The sequence below is a fragment of the Sylvia atricapilla genome, chromosome 11 (assembly GCF_009819655.1).
Source record: "Sylvia atricapilla isolate bSylAtr1 chromosome 11, bSylAtr1.pri, whole genome shotgun sequence".
Classification (NCBI taxonomy): Eukaryota; Metazoa; Chordata; class Aves; order Passeriformes; family Sylviidae; genus Sylvia; species Sylvia atricapilla.
In genome coordinates, this window is record NC_089150.1 from 20,034,517 (window position 1) to 20,054,454 (window position 19,938).

The 19,938-nt window shown below is 47.3% G+C and overlaps 1 protein-coding gene across 2 annotated transcripts in view; it reads right to left on the reverse strand.

The window, feature by feature from the left end:
• IQSEC1 (IQ motif and Sec7 domain ArfGEF 1) overlaps positions 1–19,938 on the reverse strand; it is a 272,859-nt gene that overhangs the window by 221,100 nt on the left and 31,821 nt on the right. For both annotated transcript variants that reach the window (XM_066326971.1, XM_066326974.1), the window contains exon 2: positions 106–135. In XM_066326971.1, coding sequence (XP_066183068.1) covers positions 106–135 — 30 coding nt within the window. The remainder of the gene's footprint in view (positions 1–105; positions 136–19,938) is intronic.

The window sequence follows — 19,938 nt, forward strand, 5'->3', positions numbered from 1 at the left end:
CCAATAATGCCCACATTTAAAATAAAAACTCTATTTCTATTTCATGCTTTAAAAAAAAAAAAAGTATTTTCATAGAACAAAGACATCAAGATGATGGACACATACCTGAGGCTTCTTGAGCTGTCACCTTCAGACCTGTAAAATAATACACAAATACTTAGGGCACAGTTATTTCCAGCATTTATAATTCAAAAGCTGTAAAAATAAATAATATTGGTTATTTCCAGCATTTATAATTCCAAAGCTGTGTACCTTCTCAAACATTCTCTCCCTCTGCAATTCAGTGAGTGTCTCTAGGGCTTGTTGTACTTTTTCTGCTAACAAGACTCTTAGAAAAGAAACATCTACTGAGGCTTTGAGGGAATCTATGACAAGTTAAAACCCAGTTAACAGCTGAAGTCAATAACTGCAATATTAAAATATTAAAAACATTTTGAACGCTCAATAAAGATCTTCCTCAAACACGCACAGAGATTCATTTTCCATCTTTGCAAGTGGAGAGCAACACTCTGACACTACTCTAGAAGCAGATTATTTTCTACATTCTAATTTTTGTCTCCATCTCTTCTTCACACTTCAGCTGAAAAGGTCACAGGCAAACAGGTCTGGAATCCAACACTCAGCCCCATCAGACACTCAGAAAGGGCCAAGGTTGGCAAATAAAGGTAATTTAAAACCTTGAAAACATCGTGCTTTTCTGAATTTCAGACATGTGCAAAAAGAAGGGATAAGATGCAGTAAGTTACAGAGGGAGCAGGTTTAAGGTGAAATAATTTCATCAATCAAACTTGGAACACCTCTCCTCTTTCCCCAGTATTTTTTAAGCAAAGCAACTTAATTCAAGATCACTCCCACTGAAAAGGATTTCACCTCCAAGGAGAACTGGGAACATAATATTCAAATTTCATGACCAAAAAACATCCAGAAGAACACATAGAACCATTTGTCCAATTCCTTTCCTCGCTCACTGCCAAAGCTGCCTCCTCAGAGACAAGGGGAGTTCTTTAGGAGCTAAAGAACAGGTACAAACAGTTGTTTAACACCTACAGCAACTTCAGAGCACTTTTCTCACCAGGGCAGTCCCATGGAGCTGAGCTCAGCCCTGCACCCCCAGGAGTGATGGAAAAATTCCTGAATCCAGTGTGAAAGTGCCACCTTCCCATACTCAGCAAATTCCATCTGGCAGAGCACACCCCTGAGCTGGGAAAGGTGTTCCTGTAATTGTGCTTTCAAGTCCTCAAAGACAGGAGACAAGGGCCTCGTTAATGTCTTCATTTCCTGCCTGGAATAACGAACTCATCCACCAGGGAAAAGGTCCCCGAGTCCCCAAAGCATCCCCATGTCCCTGCAAGTGGCAGCAGCCACCCCCAGCCACCATTCCTGCAGCACATTTCTCCTCTCACCAGAATTCCTGGAGTATTTTCAGGGAGTGAGGGTGACCTCCAGCTCATCACCTCCCAGTCCAGCAAAGAGGCCAAAGGGCCCCACCATCCCTTCTTTATTTCCAGCATTCCCAGCAAAGCTGGGGAACCTGGCAGCCGCCAAATCTGCATCTTCAAGGGTGAGATTGGCTCGAGTAAATCCCCAGGAGCTGCTCAGAGCTGGTCAGTTTTGCTCAGGGAATGAGTAATTGATGAGCAGGGCTGAATGGACACAGCGCTGAAAGAACCCAGTGCTTGTAGCTTGAGGAGAAGGATTCGATTTTCTTTAAGCATTCTTTAAAAGGCAGGATTGGGGATCGATATTTAATGTTTCTGCTCACACGGGGAGCATGTGCCGGGCTCTGGGTTAGGTTTTTTTCCTTTTGGCCCAGAAAAAATAAATGATACTGGCACTGCTGAGACATGGAGAAAGGTGAAAAGGCTGCTGGCAGTATCTTGCATTATTTATTTCAAGGTAGACTTTAAAGGGAAAAAAAGAGCCCACAAAACAGAGTATCTTCTGTGCTGTAGTACTTGGAACAGCACAGATCCCATTTAGATACCTGAGTTGTATCACTGATGAGATAAATGTCAGGCAGCCTTCTCCAAGATTTCTCCTCTCAGCCCTGGATGGTTTCCAAGATTTCATTTTGAGAGTAGAACTAAATATTACAATATTACACTCCTAGTGAAGTACAAGTTTGTCTTCTTCCTGGTACCCAGGAATTTCATTCTCAGTAGGAAACACAGTGAAACACGTCCTTTTGGAGATTGTTCTAGCCAAGAGAAGCAGAAATTATTTTCCTACCAGTAGTATTTACTGTAATTTCACTGCAAGCAGAGGCCAGGAGAAACAGGCCCCATCATAACAAACCTTGAACCAGAAAGCAAATGTAAAGAAAAACAAAAAAACCAAAACCCAGTACTTGAGATTTACAGGAGGCTGCAAACCAAAGTGACCATTAAAATCCTGAATGATTTTAGTTTAACTAAGAACTGCCATCACCACCTGTCAGTCCATATCCAAACCATGGATATTGCAGGAAACGGCTCCACTCACAACACCAAAAGGATTTCTCTTTGTCACCACTATCCTCCTGTAAAAACCCCGTGCAGGAGAACAACAAACCAACTGTCCTGGCTTCCAGCTGCTGACTCGGTTGGGAATTTTCCAACAAACCATCCTTGGTGGGAGGTGTCAGCTCCTCAAAGCTGGAAGCCATTTAGAGGAATCACACAATTTCAAAGACAACGTTGGGAAAAGCCCTTCAGACTGGGAATGTGAGAGGTTCCCCTTCACTGAGGGGACAGCAGGACCTCAAAAACCCCAGCACAGCAGCAGAGCTCCTTCAGTGGCTTTTCCTCATCACAAAGATTTTACTCAGGCCAGCAGGAAACGTTCAATTCTCATTATTCCCCCCCCCAAGAGCCAGAATAAACGAGCTGAAAGTTCCTGTGGCATCTGATTTGTTGTTTACACCTGAAGCTGCACTTGGAAGGGGAACAGCACAGGGTAAAGCTGCTTCCAAGGGCAGCTTCAGGAGCAGCTCTCCTCCTGCTCATTAAAGTCATCATTTTCCAAATTAAACACTGCTCAGAGCCATCAAGGTGTATGATAGGGACTGAGATACTCAGCTACCCCTGCAGCAATTCTCAGCTGAGCAGATACTTTATTTGAGCAGTGACCTATGGCAACGCCTTGTAAAATTATACAGCGAGTGGTTTTAACAGTTTTAAAACTCTGTTTGTCTGGGGTTCACAAACTGAGGGACAAAACCAGCCAAAAGCAGAAGTGAAACCTTCCTGTGAGAACCCACAAGTGGACAGGGCTTTAAATAGTTCCCAGAGCCCTGCCTGTGGCAGGAATCCCACTCAGATCTCACCTCCTTGGAGCTGTCACTTCCATCAGAAGAAAAAGAACTGGGGGAGAGCCAAGGTTTCTGACAGCATGTCAAACATCCACTGAATAACCAGACTCCATCTGAACTCATCTTCTCACAAGCCACAGGAGCTGATGTGATTGTAGGAGACCCTTAGAGTCTGCAGTAACCATGGATTAAAGAGCATTCTAATTCCACTTTCTACAAAAGGAGAAGATTGGACTGAATCTTTCCACAGCAACACCACGATCGATGCATTGGATTAAGCCTTGCTTTGAGCACAGAACGTGCCTCAAAACCAAAACTGCTCCCAGCACAGGCTGTTCCTCTGTAATGCATTAAATCTTGCAGCACCTGTAAGGCAGAGGAGCAGGTTACCTTCAGGGGAGAGAGCTCCAGAGAGAATTCCTTGGTGGCTACAGAAACGATACTCCTGGCACCAGGAGCAGGGCACAGTGCGAGGTTCTGCAGGTGAATGTCCTGAGCAGCATTTCAAACCCAGGCAGATGTTGCCAGGAAACCTCCAAGCTCATCTAAAGGCTATTAGAGCTTTCCAGGGTTTTTATTTGAGCCTGCTGGGTGTGAATGATGTTTCCTGCCCCTGTGGATCCCGGCAGATGTGCAAAGCTCTGCCAAGGAAAGCAACACTCTCCTCCTCCCGGGAGTCTGGGAAGAGCAGAATTTATTTGGGTTGGAATAAACCCTCCCCAGCTCAGACACACTGTCCTGCCCTTAGACCCGTGCTCAGAGGGTCTGCATCAGCACCACAGCACTGCCAGCAATCTGGAAATAGGAATTATTTGGGTTGGAAGAGACTTTAAAGCCCATCTGATGTCAGCCCTGCCATGGGCAGGGACATCTCCCACCAGAGCAGGCTGCTCCAAGCCTGTCCCATCCAGCTGACATCCAACAAAGCTGGATGATTCTCCATAGTGGAGAAAAAAAAAATCTCCAAAGTGGAGATTTTTCCAAAATCTGCTGTGGGCTGCAAGGCTCTGTGTATTAGGTGGAGTCAAAAGGTTCTGCTGGGCTGAAGATTGGAAAGAAGTGGTAAAAAACCCACTAAGAACTGCCTAGTCAGGAGCATTTTAACAAGGTGAGATTCAGGAAGAGAGAAATGATGAATTTCACAACTAATTAAGGCCCTTCAGCAAGATTCCATCATTATGCAGCGCAGGGTGAACAGCTTTCCATCAACACAATTAAACAAACCCACCGCAGCCTCCCACAACATTCCAACCAAGCTCTAATGGCCCCAGGACTCTGGGTAACTTCAAGACACAAAACTCCCTGTTATCTCTGATCATTTCTAAACACTGGTTTGATGTCATGCTGAATGCACTGAAAGCCTTCTGGTTCGTTTGTCTCAATGTTCCACACACTTCAGCTCACTGGGCACCAGTCCACTGCTGCCACCCTCAAAACAAGCCATAAATACCTTCTGAGAGCAGAGAGCAGCAAGGGGTGAGATGTGACTTCCCACCACCAAGCTGAGAAAGAAGTTCCTAGTCAAGGCCCAAACAGTGTAAGATTTAAAAGTCATATCAGCAGTAGATCCAGGCTAAATTTGGGCTGCTGCTTGGACCCTGATCTTGTGGCAGCTCGAGCAGGAAAGGACAGCACCTCCCACATGGAATGGCATCATGCAGACAAGTTAAACCTGTGAATCACCCCCGGAGAAATCCAAGGTCACTTATGTAAGATGCATTTGCAGGCACCACTTGGAAACCAAAAGCAGGCAGGAGGTGCCCAGTTCCTGCTGTGTGCTGTGGAGAACCACCAGGTGCTGCTGGAATTTCCCCCCAAATTCCCAGGTGTGGATCCCCTCCCCAGCAGCACCCACACAGGGCAAGGAGCTGTGCTGGGCTGGGGAGGAGGATGTGCTGGGAGCTCTGTGCTAAAGCACAGCACAAGACTGACTGCTGGAAAAGGATCTGTTTGCTAAATGGACTGGATTTTAGACCTACAACCACCAATTAACCGTGTTCAATGAGACAGCACAGTATTTCACCCAGAACATCATTAATCACATTCTTTTTTGTCCGTATTTTCTCCAAGTCCCATTAAAGGAAGTGACTTTTTAGCCATCTCAAGTGGCAGTTCATACTGCAGGTGCCCTTTTTAAATGCAGATTTACTGTGTGCAGATTGCATGCACTCCTGTTGGTGCAGAGCACCTCCAGCCCCAGCAGCATCTCCCATCCCAGCCCTGCTCCTGTGGCCATGAGCACCAAAAGCTCTTCAGTCCTTACACAGCTCCTACACACAGACCATGGTGAGAAAACAGCCCTTTTTTTACCCTGTAAAGTCAATTCTAACTGTGAGGCTGGACAGGAGCATTGAAAAGAGCCACTCCCATGGCTCACGACTCTCTAGATTCCATTTCTGTCGTGTCAAGCCCAAGCAGACAGGTCTCAGCCCACGAGAGGCAGCAGACACTCATCTCCCACAGATCCCTCACTGCATCCTCTCCTCCAGCCCGGCCATCTGGACACGAGGCTGAGCTCTGGGGAGCCCAGGCTGAGTGGGGAGGTTGGCCTGGATGACCTCCAGAGGTCCCTTCCAACTTGAACCATCCTGTGAGCCGACGATGAATACCATGGAAGTGCAGCTCCTGGCATATGGTCTCCAGAACAAGCTTGTTAGATCCATTCCTGGCCTGCTGACAGCCACTCCTGTCCAAGAAATGTCCCTTCCAAACTCTCTGAGATCTCTGAGGAGGGGTTTGCAGAAGGCCAGCCTGATGTCCCTGCCCAGCCACTGCTCTGTGCCATATGCTCTGAGCTGGCTCTGGTGGCACACAGCCCTGCCCATACCCTCCCCCTTCAGCCAGCACGGGGTTTTTTAGTAACCTGGGCTCTTTGGATGCCTGAAAATAGTTTGGAGCAAGGGCCAGGCTCCAAAGCAGGCAGCCTGTGCTTCCCACCAAGGTCACTGGGGCCATCTGTGCCCTCGGTGGGGTGGGAGCAGCATCCCCCAGCAGGGAACAGCATCCCTCCAGCACCACCTGGGCACCTGGAACTGCCCCCCAGAGCAGAACTGGCAGCACCAACAGCTCAGCACACGGGAAACTCAGCCCTGGAGTGGTGCTGCTTGTGCCTGAGCAGAGGAATCCCCGTGAGCAGGGCAGGGAAGGGATGTGCCATTGCCCTGACACACCTGGGGCAGCCCAAAGCAGCTGTGCTCCAAACACAGACAACCTGAGACGTGTTTTGCTTTTGTCCAGAGTGTTTGGTGGCACCTCTGGAAGGTGGAGCAGAGCCCAGCAGCTGCTCTGCCCCGTGTCACAACACTGTCCCCAATTCTGGCCACCTCTGCCCTGCTCTGCCCTGAGCACAGCCCCTTCACGTGCACTGAGAGGCACAGAAAATGGGATTGGGCTCAGCGGGATCCCATCCAGCCATCCCACCGACTGCACGGGATGGGAACACAGCCAGGCAGAGCACACAGGAGCAACTTTTCCCTCCAAACGCACAGAACACACTTTGCTCCCCAGGGCTCTCCTCCTGCAGCAGCGGGGGGACTTTGGGGTGTCTGGAGGAGTGAAAGGCTCCAGGATAACCCATCCCTGCAGCCTCCTGCCTCTCACCAGCTCCTGCCTCACCAGATGAAGCCATTAGGCTGCACAGAGCAGCCAATTAATGAGCTAAGTCAGAGCACTGCCAAAGAGCCATATGGAAGGGAAGCAAATATTTCGCTTCGACAAACGAGGGGTGATCTTCAAGTCAGCACCAGAGTGAAGACCTGAATCTCAAGTGGTAAAATATCAGGAAAATATCCTTGGGTTTATGAGCTCTCAAAATCATTTTACCTCTTTTTACCTTGCACCCTCCCCTTCAATTGTTTATATTTTGCAACAGCTTTTAAGAAAAAAAAAAAAAAAAAAAAAGAGAAAACTGAAAGGCTGCCTTCCATTCTGTTCAAAAAAACCCCTCATTCTTATCACATTTATCATCTTACAAATGAGTCAATTCCGCATTTTCCCCTGCAGCTGAAACTTTCCAATCCAGTTATTTCTGCACCTCTGACCTGCAGCCTTGTCTGTCCCTACCCCAGCCCAGGAAAGAGCAGCTTCACCATCGAAATTCCTTGAAATGTGTCTTTCCAGCTCAGTTCATTAGCTGAGGTGTGGAGAGGGTTTTTAACAGCTCCAGGAGAGAACTGCAGTTTAACCCCAGACGTACTGAGGAGGTGCACTGGGAAGTTTTAAGTGCACATCAGAAATCTCTCTCCAACATTCTTGTCACCACCTGTTTTCCACAGAAGGACAAGGCAGCATTGGGCAGCATTAGGCCATGGCAATCACCTGTACTGAATGTGGAATACTGAACACAGAAGGAATTATTTCAGCTTAAATTAAGGGCGAGCACAAGTGGAAAGCCAGGGACAGGATTATTTCAGATCTCTTTACATTTCCGGGTAAGGCCCTCTGAAGAAAGAAAAATCTCTCTAAAACTGGGGTTTAAACAAGAAACTGATCCTTTTATTTTACACTCAGAAAAAGCAAGGCTGTAAGTGTGGCTTTTCAGCAATCATGGGCCAATTATGGGCCCGTTTAGAGACCCTTCCTGCCTCCAACAGCAGCTGAACGGTTCTCAGACTATGAAAATACAGCAGAACACTTTATCATCAATTCAGCCCCTCAACATGCAATCGTCAGCCATAAACATTTAGAAAACAACAGAATCAAGTTTCATCTTTCATTTGTATCGAGTTATTTCCATGTTCCTTAATAAAATCCTCTGCCTGCAGAGGGTTGTTGTCAAAATGTGCTTTGGACCTTTGTGGGATCAGAGAGTTAAAGGCCAAGAGCCTTCAACAAGAATGAGACATTTTCTGCACATGAAATTTGTGTCCTTAATCCTCAGGCTTTGGAGAGCATCACAGCCCTCCCCTCATCTTTCACAGAAGACAAGATCTGTGTTTGTTCCATCAGGAGAAAGAACAAACAGTGACACTGATGGGGCAGCTGCCATCGACCCTCCACCCCAGGAATTCACCCACTGACCCAACAAGAATTACAGAACCTAGAGACCTCTCCATGCAATTGAAACTGAGGCACTTTATGGATGGAATTCTCAGGGTAAATTACACCCAAATCCTATTTCCAGAGGCCTCTGCTCCTTCAGTTCCACACACGGATTATGAGAGGTCTGAGTGATCTGCCATTGAAATGGCAAAGATATTTCTTTAAAAAAATTGATGGTGCTTCTGGAAAACAAACTGAATTGAAGACAAAGATGTAAGAAAAGTATTAAACAACAAAGTCACCCTCTGGATTGACCTCACTGCCTGCACTGGCAGTGCTGGAGCTGGTGCCAAACACGAAGAGAACCTGGAACATTTGAAGCCATAAAACCTGTCCTCAGTGGGCTTGGGGTGAGCTGCACTGGGAGGAGCCCTGGCCCCATGAGGACAGGAGCTGCTGGACTCCACACATCATTCCTGGCACATCACAGAACCCCAGAATGGTTTGGGTTGGAAGGGACCTTAAAAATCACCTTGTTTCACCCCCAGCCATGGCAGGGACACCTCCCACTGTCCCAGGTCACTCCCAGCCCCAATGCCCATCCTGGCCTTGGACACTTCCAAGGATCCAGGGGCAGCCACAGCGGCTCTGGGCACCCTGTGCCAGCCCTGCCCACCCTGCCAGGGAACAATTCCTTCCTAAAGGATGCTGAAGCCCAATCACTTGGATGACTCTGTTCACTCTGCCCCTGGAGCCAACCTGAGAATTCAAAATGTCACCTGAGTTCTGCTGCCATTGGTGGAACTCTTTCTTTCAATTAAGACTAAATCAGAAAACCTGAAAAGATTAAGACAAAACCACGTGTGTATTCTGCTGCTATAACTCACCAGACAAGACTGCCTAAAGAACGGGATTTAAGTCTTCAACTTGTTTTATTTCAACTCTCAGTTCAATCTGTAGAAACACTGTAATTTGTAACTATTAAGTCTGCATACAGAAAAGCTACAAAAACACCCAGACAATCCCATAGTCAGGATTCTTGGCTTCTCTCTGGATGCCTGGAGGCCTCAGTTTCAATTATAATGGCTGCACTTACAGCTAATGGTTTTCTTGCTATTAGTCAGCTTCCATCTGTCCCACAACCTGCAGTGGTTACTGGCACAGCCACCCCCACAGAAAATGTCCTTCCTTGGAGAATCTGGAGGTTACAGGTTTTTGAAATTATGTTGGCACTGAATGGAGCAGCAGAGCCCAGTTCTTCACTTCTGGAAAATGCCTTAGAAGGGTTTTGGTAAGGGGGGTTTTGTTTGCTTTGTTAGATTTTTGGGATTTGCTTCAGTGAGGTTTTTTTATGACATTTTTAGGGGGCTGGGTGGGGGGAGGCAGTGTTTAACATGGTTTGTGGGGTGGCTCTTTTCCTTTCTTAAACTCAGTCCCCAAGCCAGGCTTCAGCACCACCACCACTTCCAGGGAGTTTTACCCATTAATCCGTTCAGCTTTTAGGAGCTTTACTTCAAACACCGTCTTTATCCCCCCTAAGTGTAACTCAAACACTCCCTGAGACATCCCTGCACTATCAGCTCTACCTGCTTTCCCCTCAATCCACGCTTTGGTATTTTCAACTGCCTCTTGACATTGCCACATCTTATTTTTGTCCTTTAGGTCAAAGCACTCTCCAGCAGCTCACAGTGACCGGGACAAAACTAATGAGTTTTCAGAAGTTTTGATGTTGAATGAGATGTTCTGGTGTTTGTTTGTGGGTTTTTTTAATCCTCAGAGCATTGCAAAAAATAAATTTTGCATCACTGTCCACAGTAACATATTTCACTCTTAGTTTTTGGTGGCACAACCACCTTAAGTGGAAGCAGATCCCGTCCATCCCCATTTGCCACTAGCAAGAAAACATTCACAGTTCTGTACCTTTGAGGTGAGTTCTCTCTGCTCTGCTTCTGTGGTTTCATGAAGCATCATCTCATCAAGGTGATTCACTGCACTTTGGCCCATCTGCTCCAGCCCAGCTACAACAACCCAGCTGAGAGGATGCAAGCCCTGGTTCCCACTGAGTGAGGCACTTGGAGCCTTGCCTGTTCCCCTGGCAGTGAGCAGAGGGCAGGGCTGGGCAGGGAACAGAGGCAGCTGTCAGTCTGTGCAGGAACTTTTCCATACATCCCTCAGAGAGAGGTTCAGAAGCCCAGCTCCTCCAGCAGTTCCCACAGTGACCTTCTCAGAATTATTTTTACTGCCGAGACATTTTGTCTCAGCATTTCCCCTTCCTACAAGGAGCATTTGTTCATTCCAGAGCTCTGCAGCTCCAGGACATCCCCACCCCAGGATCTCACCCCTGGAGATACCATGGCTGATGTCATTTGTCCTCCTCATTATCTGCCTTCTCCTCCTCCTGTCCTTGAGCTGCAATGATGGGAAGATTCTCCCTGCTGCCCTGCCAGAAAGTCCAGCTGACCTCTGGAGCACTGCTGAACTTTTCCACGTTCACTGCAGCACGTGCAGCCCCTTCCCTTTGATTTATCTCTGCCCTGGATTCCCAGCCCCAAGGATTAACCTTTTAGTCTCTGTGCCCCATCAGCACAGAACAGTGCTGTTCACTCTGCACACCCACACCTGGTTAAGGGCACACTGGCATGGAGAAGGTTTCAATGGAAAGAAAACAGGGAGGAAAAAAAAAAGCAGGTGTAGAACCAACCTCGGCCACGTTAACAGCATGTTTTAGCCACATTCAAAGGGAGCACTGAGCTGGCTTTGTGCCTTCTGCTCAAAACAACCCAATGTGGGTTTATTTGGCTGTTGTCAAAGAAGTCTATAAACAAATGAATTTATTTTTAGCTGTGCTTGAGCTGCCAGCGAAATTTAAACAACACCCAATGAGTGGTACTGGCACGAGCAAATGAAATGATGAAAACATTTATCTGGCACTCAATATATTAATTGCTTAAGCAGGCTTTGCCTTCTCAGGGGTCAGCACTTGGAGTGTGTAAGAAATTTAATACCTCCAACTCTGTAAACCAACCCCAGTTTATATTCAATAGGTGCAGGGCTGGGGGAAGAGCATCCTTCTGGATGCTCATCCATCAAGAGCCTATTTTTATAGTGCTCTGACATTACAAAAGCAATAACATTCCACTCATGGAAACAGCTGAGCTCAAAGATCAAACATTGATGGTACTCCAGAGGCTTCTTTACATAGATATTGAAATTTAAGATTCCTTTCCTTTGACAATAAATCAACTGTGCCCACCTGAACAGTCGCTCTGGTTTGTGAAGTGATTGTGATGGATCACTGCTACCTGGAGCAATGAGCTCCCAAGCAAAGCTCTGCCCATGGAAGGAGCTCTTGTGGATAAATGACTCCAGGGCCCCAGGCAGAGGTGGCACAGGATGCCTGCTGACCAGAGACCAAGGACAGCAGAGCTGGAAGGACAAGCCCATGGTGCCTGGAAAAACCTCAGTGCTTGCGATTGCACAAAATTTGTGCTGTACAAATCGCTCAGGGACATCTCTGCAGACCCACATCCAGCCCAGAGCAGCACCACAGGACAACTCCTGAAGGATCAGGTGAGCACCAGCTCCTCAGGGCTTGGCAAACATCAGGCAGAGCCTCCCAGGCAGTGCAGAAGTTCCTGAGCAGAGGTGGGGAGGTGACAGGGTATTTCTGTGTGCTGGCAGCCTCTCCTGTCATTATAAGGATGTAAAAGTTGGGCCACCTCAAGAGGTGCAATTCCTACACAAACTCAGCAATTTGAACTTAAACCTCACTGACTGGTGCTCCAGCAAGGACGTGGTGATTCCCATGGCAACATCAGCACAGAATGTGCCAGTTCTGCTGAAAGCTCCTGGCCTTTCCTGGGGCAACCAAAGCCTCTCCTGCTGCATCCTCATTGTTACAATTATTTGAGCTGCACTGAGGAGTTAGGAACCTGCCCATTAGTGGTGGCTTGGAGGTTTTTAACCTGAAACAGAGATGCAAATGTTTGGGATATTACACAAGGAAATTTTCACGTTGGAAGGATTGTACCTGCACAGCTCCTTTCCTGGTATTCAGTGGAAGGTTAAAAGGCAGTTAGTTACTGGATGCAATTAGTCTCTGGTTTAGGTTCTAAGAGAATAAAGATTGGCTGTAAATGAAATAAACTGACACCATTACAGATACATTCAGTTTCTCAGGTCATACCCAGTTTTAGATAATTCAGACTAAGACAAAAAGGAGACTCCACTAAAAATTTTATCAAGTAATATGGGATAAAAAGTGCTCACAGAGTGGGGAGATTTGTCTCCACTTTTTCACTCACAGCCAAACATTCTAACACAGGTTGGTCTTATCATTCCACTGAATGTAACTCTAAGCTGGGAAAATTACACTGACATCACTCCTAACTGCTGGAGGAAATTACAGAAATGCTGAAGCACAGCAGCACTTTTATCCTGATTCCACAAATGATGGCAGCCACTTGAAAAGCCAAGAAAAAAGAGCAGAAAGCTTCACCTGAACAAACATCAGGGTGAGGTCTCATTAGAGAAAAACCTGCCCCATCTCCAGGTCAGGTTTAGCAGCAGGTCCCCACAGCTCAGTCTCTGGGAGAAGAGACCAGCAAATATTCACTCAGACTGGGATTTTTAAATGGACTGATGGAGCCTTGAGAAAGTGGTTCAGAGCCTGCCTTATGTTCAGTGACTCCAAATCTGTACAGAGACGAGACTGTTCCAGAAGCTCATGAAAAACGACTGGTGAATTTTCAAACCCATCCCAACGACTTTGGCAGAGATGTCCCACTCCTGGACACCCCCTCTGCAAAGTTCTGCCACTCCAAAAGTTATTCCAGCTCCAATCCACTGCCGAGAACCTCCATCACGACTCTGCTCACCTGCTTCCAGCACTTGCTCCAGGTATTTCCAGCAAATGGAAGAGCTGTGCTGGGATGCTGTAAACAAGTGAAAAAGCAGGATGCAGGAGGCACTGCCACTTGCAGGGAGTGGGAATGGCACAGTTTGAGAGCTTGTTTTCCGCGCTCTTCCTGAAAGACGCCTTGTCACACACACCTACAATATTATTAAGCCGGATGATTTCATTCCTGACATTTCAACTTAAAAATTAAAGCTTGTAAAAGACTGGAAACGCTCTTGTTTGGGCCTGGTAAGTTAATTCAGAGCTGCAGGTGATGGCTGAGGATGTGCGAGGAGATGAGTGCTCTGCTTTCACATCCTCTGAGTAAGATCATTCATAGGCAAATCGCTCCCTGAAATTCCCACAGCCCGCTGGAGACAAGGCATAATTTCCTTATCAAGGTTAGAACACGTCATTACACTGATGTTTGTTGATCGTTTCTGCTTTCATTTCCATGGGCACAAATGACTCCCCACACAGAGCAATGGTAAATTCTACCATATAATGGTGCTTAATTGCCTTTACCCTGAAGAGAAAGCAGCGAAGGGACTGCATTCATCACTGTTTGTCAGGTAGTCAATAATACCATAGAATTCATTTTAAAGGAAGAGACAAGATATTCCATTAAGTGTTGATCTTGAATTTCCAGTAGTTAAAGGTTCATTTTTTCGCGTCTATGCAAACAATAATCTGAACAAATGAGTACCTAGCCAGTGATTTTCATCCCTCTCAACACTTTCTTGTATTTATCATCCATCTGCTGTTCAACTGCCACATTCAAACCACTGCAGAGGGCTCAGAGGAAAAGAAAATCACAAAAAGAACACTGTAGAGGCAGCAGGGTCTGTGGGTTTCCCTGTGGCTACAAACCCTAAGCCCTGCCAGGACTTGTGCAAGGGGTTAAGTCACACTTCTTGAGTCACACTTTTTGACCCCCACATTCTAACTACAAATTCACAGCTTCTCTTATTCTGAAAACAACTCACTGAGCTTGAATAGTTTTTTCTCTGTGGAATTCCTGTGAGGTGGATGTTGTCAGGGCAGAGCCAGGACAAGCTGGATCCCAGCTCAGGATCCCATCGGGTTGCACAGCCAGCACAGGAGGACTCAGGGACACTTTTCCAGCTGAGACACTTCCAGAAGATTCCAAACCCAGGATGTTTTGCTCCAGATGTTTCCAGAGACAGCCCAGTCAGTCGTGCTCTGCTGCAGCCACATCTGCAGGAGTGAAAAGCTTGAAGAAGAAACTTCAGGACTTGGATACTGGTGGACATTGAAGATACTGGGGATAACTCAAATGATGCCATTAGCTAAAAGCATTAGTAAAGACCCTTCCACAGAAATCTGCCACTTCATAAGGGACAGACTTTCAGTTTCTAATGTACAGGAATTATACAAGTTCACTTACTTCTCCATTCCCCAAAGCAAAGAGTTTACTCTCAGCCAGTTCATTGTAACCTCCAGAGCAGCTGAACTGTGTGTATAAGGTCAAGGGACAGCAAAAATCTGCATTACTCTACAAATAACAGAAATGCCAGCCTCAAACACTGTGGCAAGTATCATCACCTTTTCATCCCATTTCTGCTCCTTTCTCATCCCATTCCCTTTCTCCACTCCCAGGCATTGTGGAGCCACAACTTTCTGTGTAATCTGGAAACACACTTGGATCCCAGCCAGCTGCATGTCACTCTTTAAATGCTGGTTTGTGCCTCATCCTTGGCTGTCACCGAAGCACCGTGACCCCAATCCCATCCTGCGGAGTTCTGCTCCCACACCTGCTCACAAACCAGAGAGGAACAATCCAAACCCTTCACTGGAAATCTGACACAAAAGGCTGCAGAAATGCTGCAAAAACATTCCTGCTCAACACATGCCCCAAGGCAACTGCCTCCAGGAAAACATGGCAAAACAGCCAGAAACTCTGATGCCTTGCAGCCTGTGAATAACTCTGGTGTGAAAACACTGAGCACCAGATAGATATTGAAATTTAATATTTCAGTATCTGGCTGTGCTGCACAGCATCAAGGTGTCTGTGTGCTTAGAGGTGCTCTGGGAGACAGCACACCCTGCTCACCCCAAATGGGGATTTAGATTGGGCTGGCAGTGGGGTTTGATAGGAAAACTTATTTCATCAAAGCCCAGGGGAAATAACGCAGCAGCCAAATCCCTTCAGGTTTTAATCAGGTGTTGTACAGGGCAAAGCACGCAGCTGGAATGAAAGGGAGGGCATTTCTGTGTCAGGAGAGCACCACCAGCACAGAGCTGATCAAAGCCTGTTCCTTCAGGAGGAGAGGAAACCTCTTCTACAGGGCACTTGGAGCTAAGACCACCACTCGAGGAAGAACCCAGCACGTTGAATGTATCAGCAGGAGCCTCCTCGAGGGAGCTGTTTCAGAGAGGACAGCTCACATCTTCAGCTGGTTTGGGATGGTTTCACACAGGATCCCAACACTGCGACCAGTATTCTTTGTTGTAACTGCACTGGACCAAGTCTGAGCTCATACTGGATTGTCATTCCCACACGAGCCCCAAAACTGAGCCCTCAAACTCCCATTTGCAGACTGAGGAAAGGTCAGAGCCTGGGTTTGTTCCAAGCCCAGCTCCAGCTGGGATCTGCACTGAGAGGGTTTAGCAGGACCAAATGCCACCAAATCCCTCTGGGCTGGCTCCCACTGAGGGGACAACCCCCAGCCCTGGTGCAGCACTGCTGGGGACAGTCCTGCTCTTTGGGGGGTTCTCTCAACTCTCTGGGACTAGAAATGTTCTCTGTCCCACAGCTCATTCCCCAGGCAAGTGCCAAGGCCATCAAACCAGCACACAAAGGCTGGAAAACGGCAGAAATGGCAAAAAAATGAGAAGGTAAATCCTTGCTACCTGCTCAAAGTATTAAAAGCACTTCTTTTAACATAATTTTAAATGCAGGACAGTTGGAACTGAAGGATAAAAGTGATCTTGAAATGAAATTAATTTACAGAAACATCATTTATCACTCAATTACAATAAGGCAAATATTAAATATCCCATTTGCCAGAAGTTCATGGCATTTTTTTCACACACTACTTAAATTATTAAGAGTCTGATGATGCACAGATCATGCTTTATAACCTGGAGTTGTACAATGCAGCTAAGAGTCAAAATATTCTCTATGGAGAAGGCAGTTGCTTTAAGAAAATGAGCTTGTTCAGAGTGAGGCAGGTAAAGGAGATCAGGCACTCCAGAACAAGCTTTCAGCTAGAAAAGCTGATGTGAGTGATGCCTGTGAGCAGCTCCCTGGAGCAGCCAGTCCTGCCTCTCACCAGGAGCAGGATTAGACACTGCCCTGCTGAAGGAGAAATTCCGAACACGGAGCAGTTCCCCCATGGAGCAGCTTTATCTCAGTGCTGCTGTCATTGCATCTCCCCCCAAAGCTCATCAGCCCCATCAGCTCTCAGCCAGATCCTGCTCCAGGTGCCAGCACACCTTGGCTGTGGCAGGTGCAGGATCTCAGGTGACAGATGCTGCCACAGGATGCTGCACCCTGGGAGAAGTCTTTGCTTATCAATCCTGCAGAGCTGGCCAAGGGCAGGGGCTGAGCCAAGGCACCACTTCCATCCCCAGCCCTGAACCCTGCAGGAGGAGATTTGGGAGCCCTGGGGCCAAGCTCAGGTGCTCCCAGCTTCTGTCTTTTGTGTTTAATCCACGGCAAGGTGTCCAGCTGTCTCCTCAGTGCAGCACCTGTGCCACAGCACAGCACCACAACCAGTGCCAGGGCAGCATCCAGCACCTCCAGCTGGGATCCCACAGCAGCTACCAGCAGGCACATCCCTTGAGCTCAAAAATGCCTCTTCACGTGAGCAACAACTGCTGCCAGCAGCCCAGAGCACAGCAAGGTGAGAGGCCAGAAGTAAGAAATCCCTCTGGGTATCTAAGAGTGATGCCAGGGACCTCTGCTCCAGGCCAAACTCCTCTGGGGCCAGGAAAGGCCAGTGCTGCTGAGCACAGGGGTGTAAAATGCAATAAAGGGCGCCAGAAGCACTGATGATTTGTGCTGAGTATTTATGTGAATACTTGCCACACTTCATAAGTCAGAGAAGGTTCTTACCAAAGGCCAGGAGAGCCCCAGTCACACATTTCCAGCTTTACTGCTGGGGTAGAGACAGAGGAGAGGTGAAACTGAACTGAAGTTTGCTACAAATTGCTTCTCCTACAAAATCAAGGGGGGTTCTGAACCTCAGGAACTGCCTCCCCCTCTGCTTAGGTCTGTGGGATGGTAAGGGGCACACAAACAGCTCAAGGAGTCGTTTATGTGACAGCACTGCCAGAATTTCTACCCTTCATGGGCTCACAGGACAGCCAGGATTGGAAGGGAGCTTAAAAAAAGATATCCTCTGGTTCTGCGCCCCTTACTGTGGGCACATCAAACGGGCAAAGCATTTCTCTGTGCCTAAGAAACATTCCCTCCACTGGAAGAATTAAGGCGTGATTTTCCAAACTTGCAGAAAACAAAACCCCCAAACTCTCTGCCTGTGGTAATTCTGTGTTTTAACCATCAGGTTGATACTGAGGGCAGCAGAGCACAGTGCAATCCCTCCTTACACCTTGTCAAAGAGTGGTTTCCCCTCTGGGCTCCTCCTGGAGCTGACCCAGGGCTGGTCCAGGCAGGGTTCCTCCCTCCCAGCTCTGTGTCCTGCAGGACTGAGGGCAAAGAGAGATGCTCAGCTCCTGAACCAGACCTTGCCCATTCTCCTCCCATCAGCCATGGAAATTTCCCTCCCAGCCAAGAGCACACTGATTCCAGCACAGAGAAAACTGATGAGGACAATGCACTGCAGCAGGATTTATCACAGGTCTCACACTCCCCAAGATGAGTCACGGACTGAAACATAGGAGCCAAATTTTCCATTTGCACTGTGCAAGTTATACCCAAAGAAAACTGCCTGATTCCAGGGCATTTAGAAGTGGTTTCCCAGAAAATGCCACTGCATTGGTGCTCTTAGAACCGGCTTTGGTCATGGGCTAATAAAATCTTCAGGTATTTGACCCCAAACCTTCAGGTATTTGAATCCATCGGTATTTGGAAACAGATTTTGGGAATTTGCAGCACACCCAGAGCTGGTGTCTGGGCACCAGAAAAACCTCCTTCACCTCAAATTAATACTCAAACCAATCAATAATGATATTGCTGGAGATTTTCAGTCAGTTATGTCACCAAAAACTCATCAAACTCATCAAGTGTAGCCCTGGTTTGTGCCTGAGATGTTTTGGTTTTCTGAAATTCTTTTCCCAGGGGATTTTCTGTAAACAAGAGACATGTTTTTGTGAATTGTAATTTGGTTTACATCCTTTCCTAGGAGAAACTTCTGGATGTCCTTCTGGTCTGACCAATGTGATTGAAGAGGTTTGTCTTCTTGTCACCAATCAAACTGTGTAAAAAATGTATGTAAGGGACACACATCCCAAAACTAAAAGAATCATTTTCAGCCTTCCGAAGTCAGAGTCTTGTGTCACTGTGGTGTAAAACAGCATCATCAAAGTGCTTTCCACCCCCCTAGAGCAAGCAGAGTCCTGTCCCTCTGGCAGCTGGGAAAAGGGGGGACTGGGATTTGTGCAGAGGCAGCAGACAGGGTGGAGGGCAGCAAAACCACCACACCCTCAGCACACCCCTTCAGCCACGGTGCCCACTGCAGCAATAACAGCACGGCAAAAGCCTCTCCCTGGCCATCTTATCTCACAATCCTCCATCACTTGCTGCAATTAGGAAATAACCCCCGGCACCCCCAGGCTGATTCATTTCCCCCTGACACCGTGCACAGAGTCTTCATTTCCAAGGCAGCAGCATCTCTGTGTGTGATGCTCCACCTGTGATCTGTGGCTCCTGTCGGCATAACTCACTCAGCCGCCAGGGCTCCAGCTCCAAAACAATCCAAGGTTGGTGGCTATTTTGGGTAAGCACAGAGGAGAGTTTTGCTACAACTGTGAGTAATGTTCTCTCGGTGGCTGCAGCAGACTAATTTTCTGGCTTGGTTTATCTCAACACCATAACTAAGCCCAGCAATAGAGAAACGCAGAAGTTATTTATCACACATGGAACACTTCAAATAAAACACCCATCTGGATTTACGCACAAAGTCGTGACATTTTTTCATTTGGAAAAAAGCAAAGGGATTTTTTTTGTTGTTGTAGTTTTGGGGTGGGGGGTTTTTGGTTTGTTTGTTGGGGTTTTTAGTTTGCTTGTTTTGTTGTTCTGAGGTTGGTTTTTTGTGGGGTTTTTTGTGGGGTTTTTTTTGATTTTTGGGGAGGCAGGGGGGAGTTGTTTTGTTGTTGTTGTTGGGGTTTTTTTGAGTCAGAGAAGAGCAATTTTGGGTCTGTTACTTTTTTTGTGTTTGGGGTGTTGTTTTTTTTTCCCATGAGTAAAGAAATGTAAAACAATTTTTCTCAGTACAGTACAGCTGCAAAAACCAAAAGGTGCTGCCCCTCCTGCTCACCTACCAGAGGCTCTGTACAGGAGCTCAAGGAGGACAACAGAACATTTCACCACCTTTGCCAAGGCAGTTCTTGGCTCTGTATCCTCAGGGTCTGGCTCCCCCAAATTCTCTCCTAGATTCACTTCTCTGGGCACTGGGGGAGTCCCCATCCCTGGGAATGTGCAAAAACCATGGTTGTGGGCCTTGGAGATGGTTTAGTGGTGAGCAGGGTGGTGCTGCTGGGTTCATGGCTGGCTTTGATGATGCTGAAGGACTTTTCCAAGCTGAATCCCACAGGCCTGTGACTGAGGGCAGGGCAGTGTTCTGTG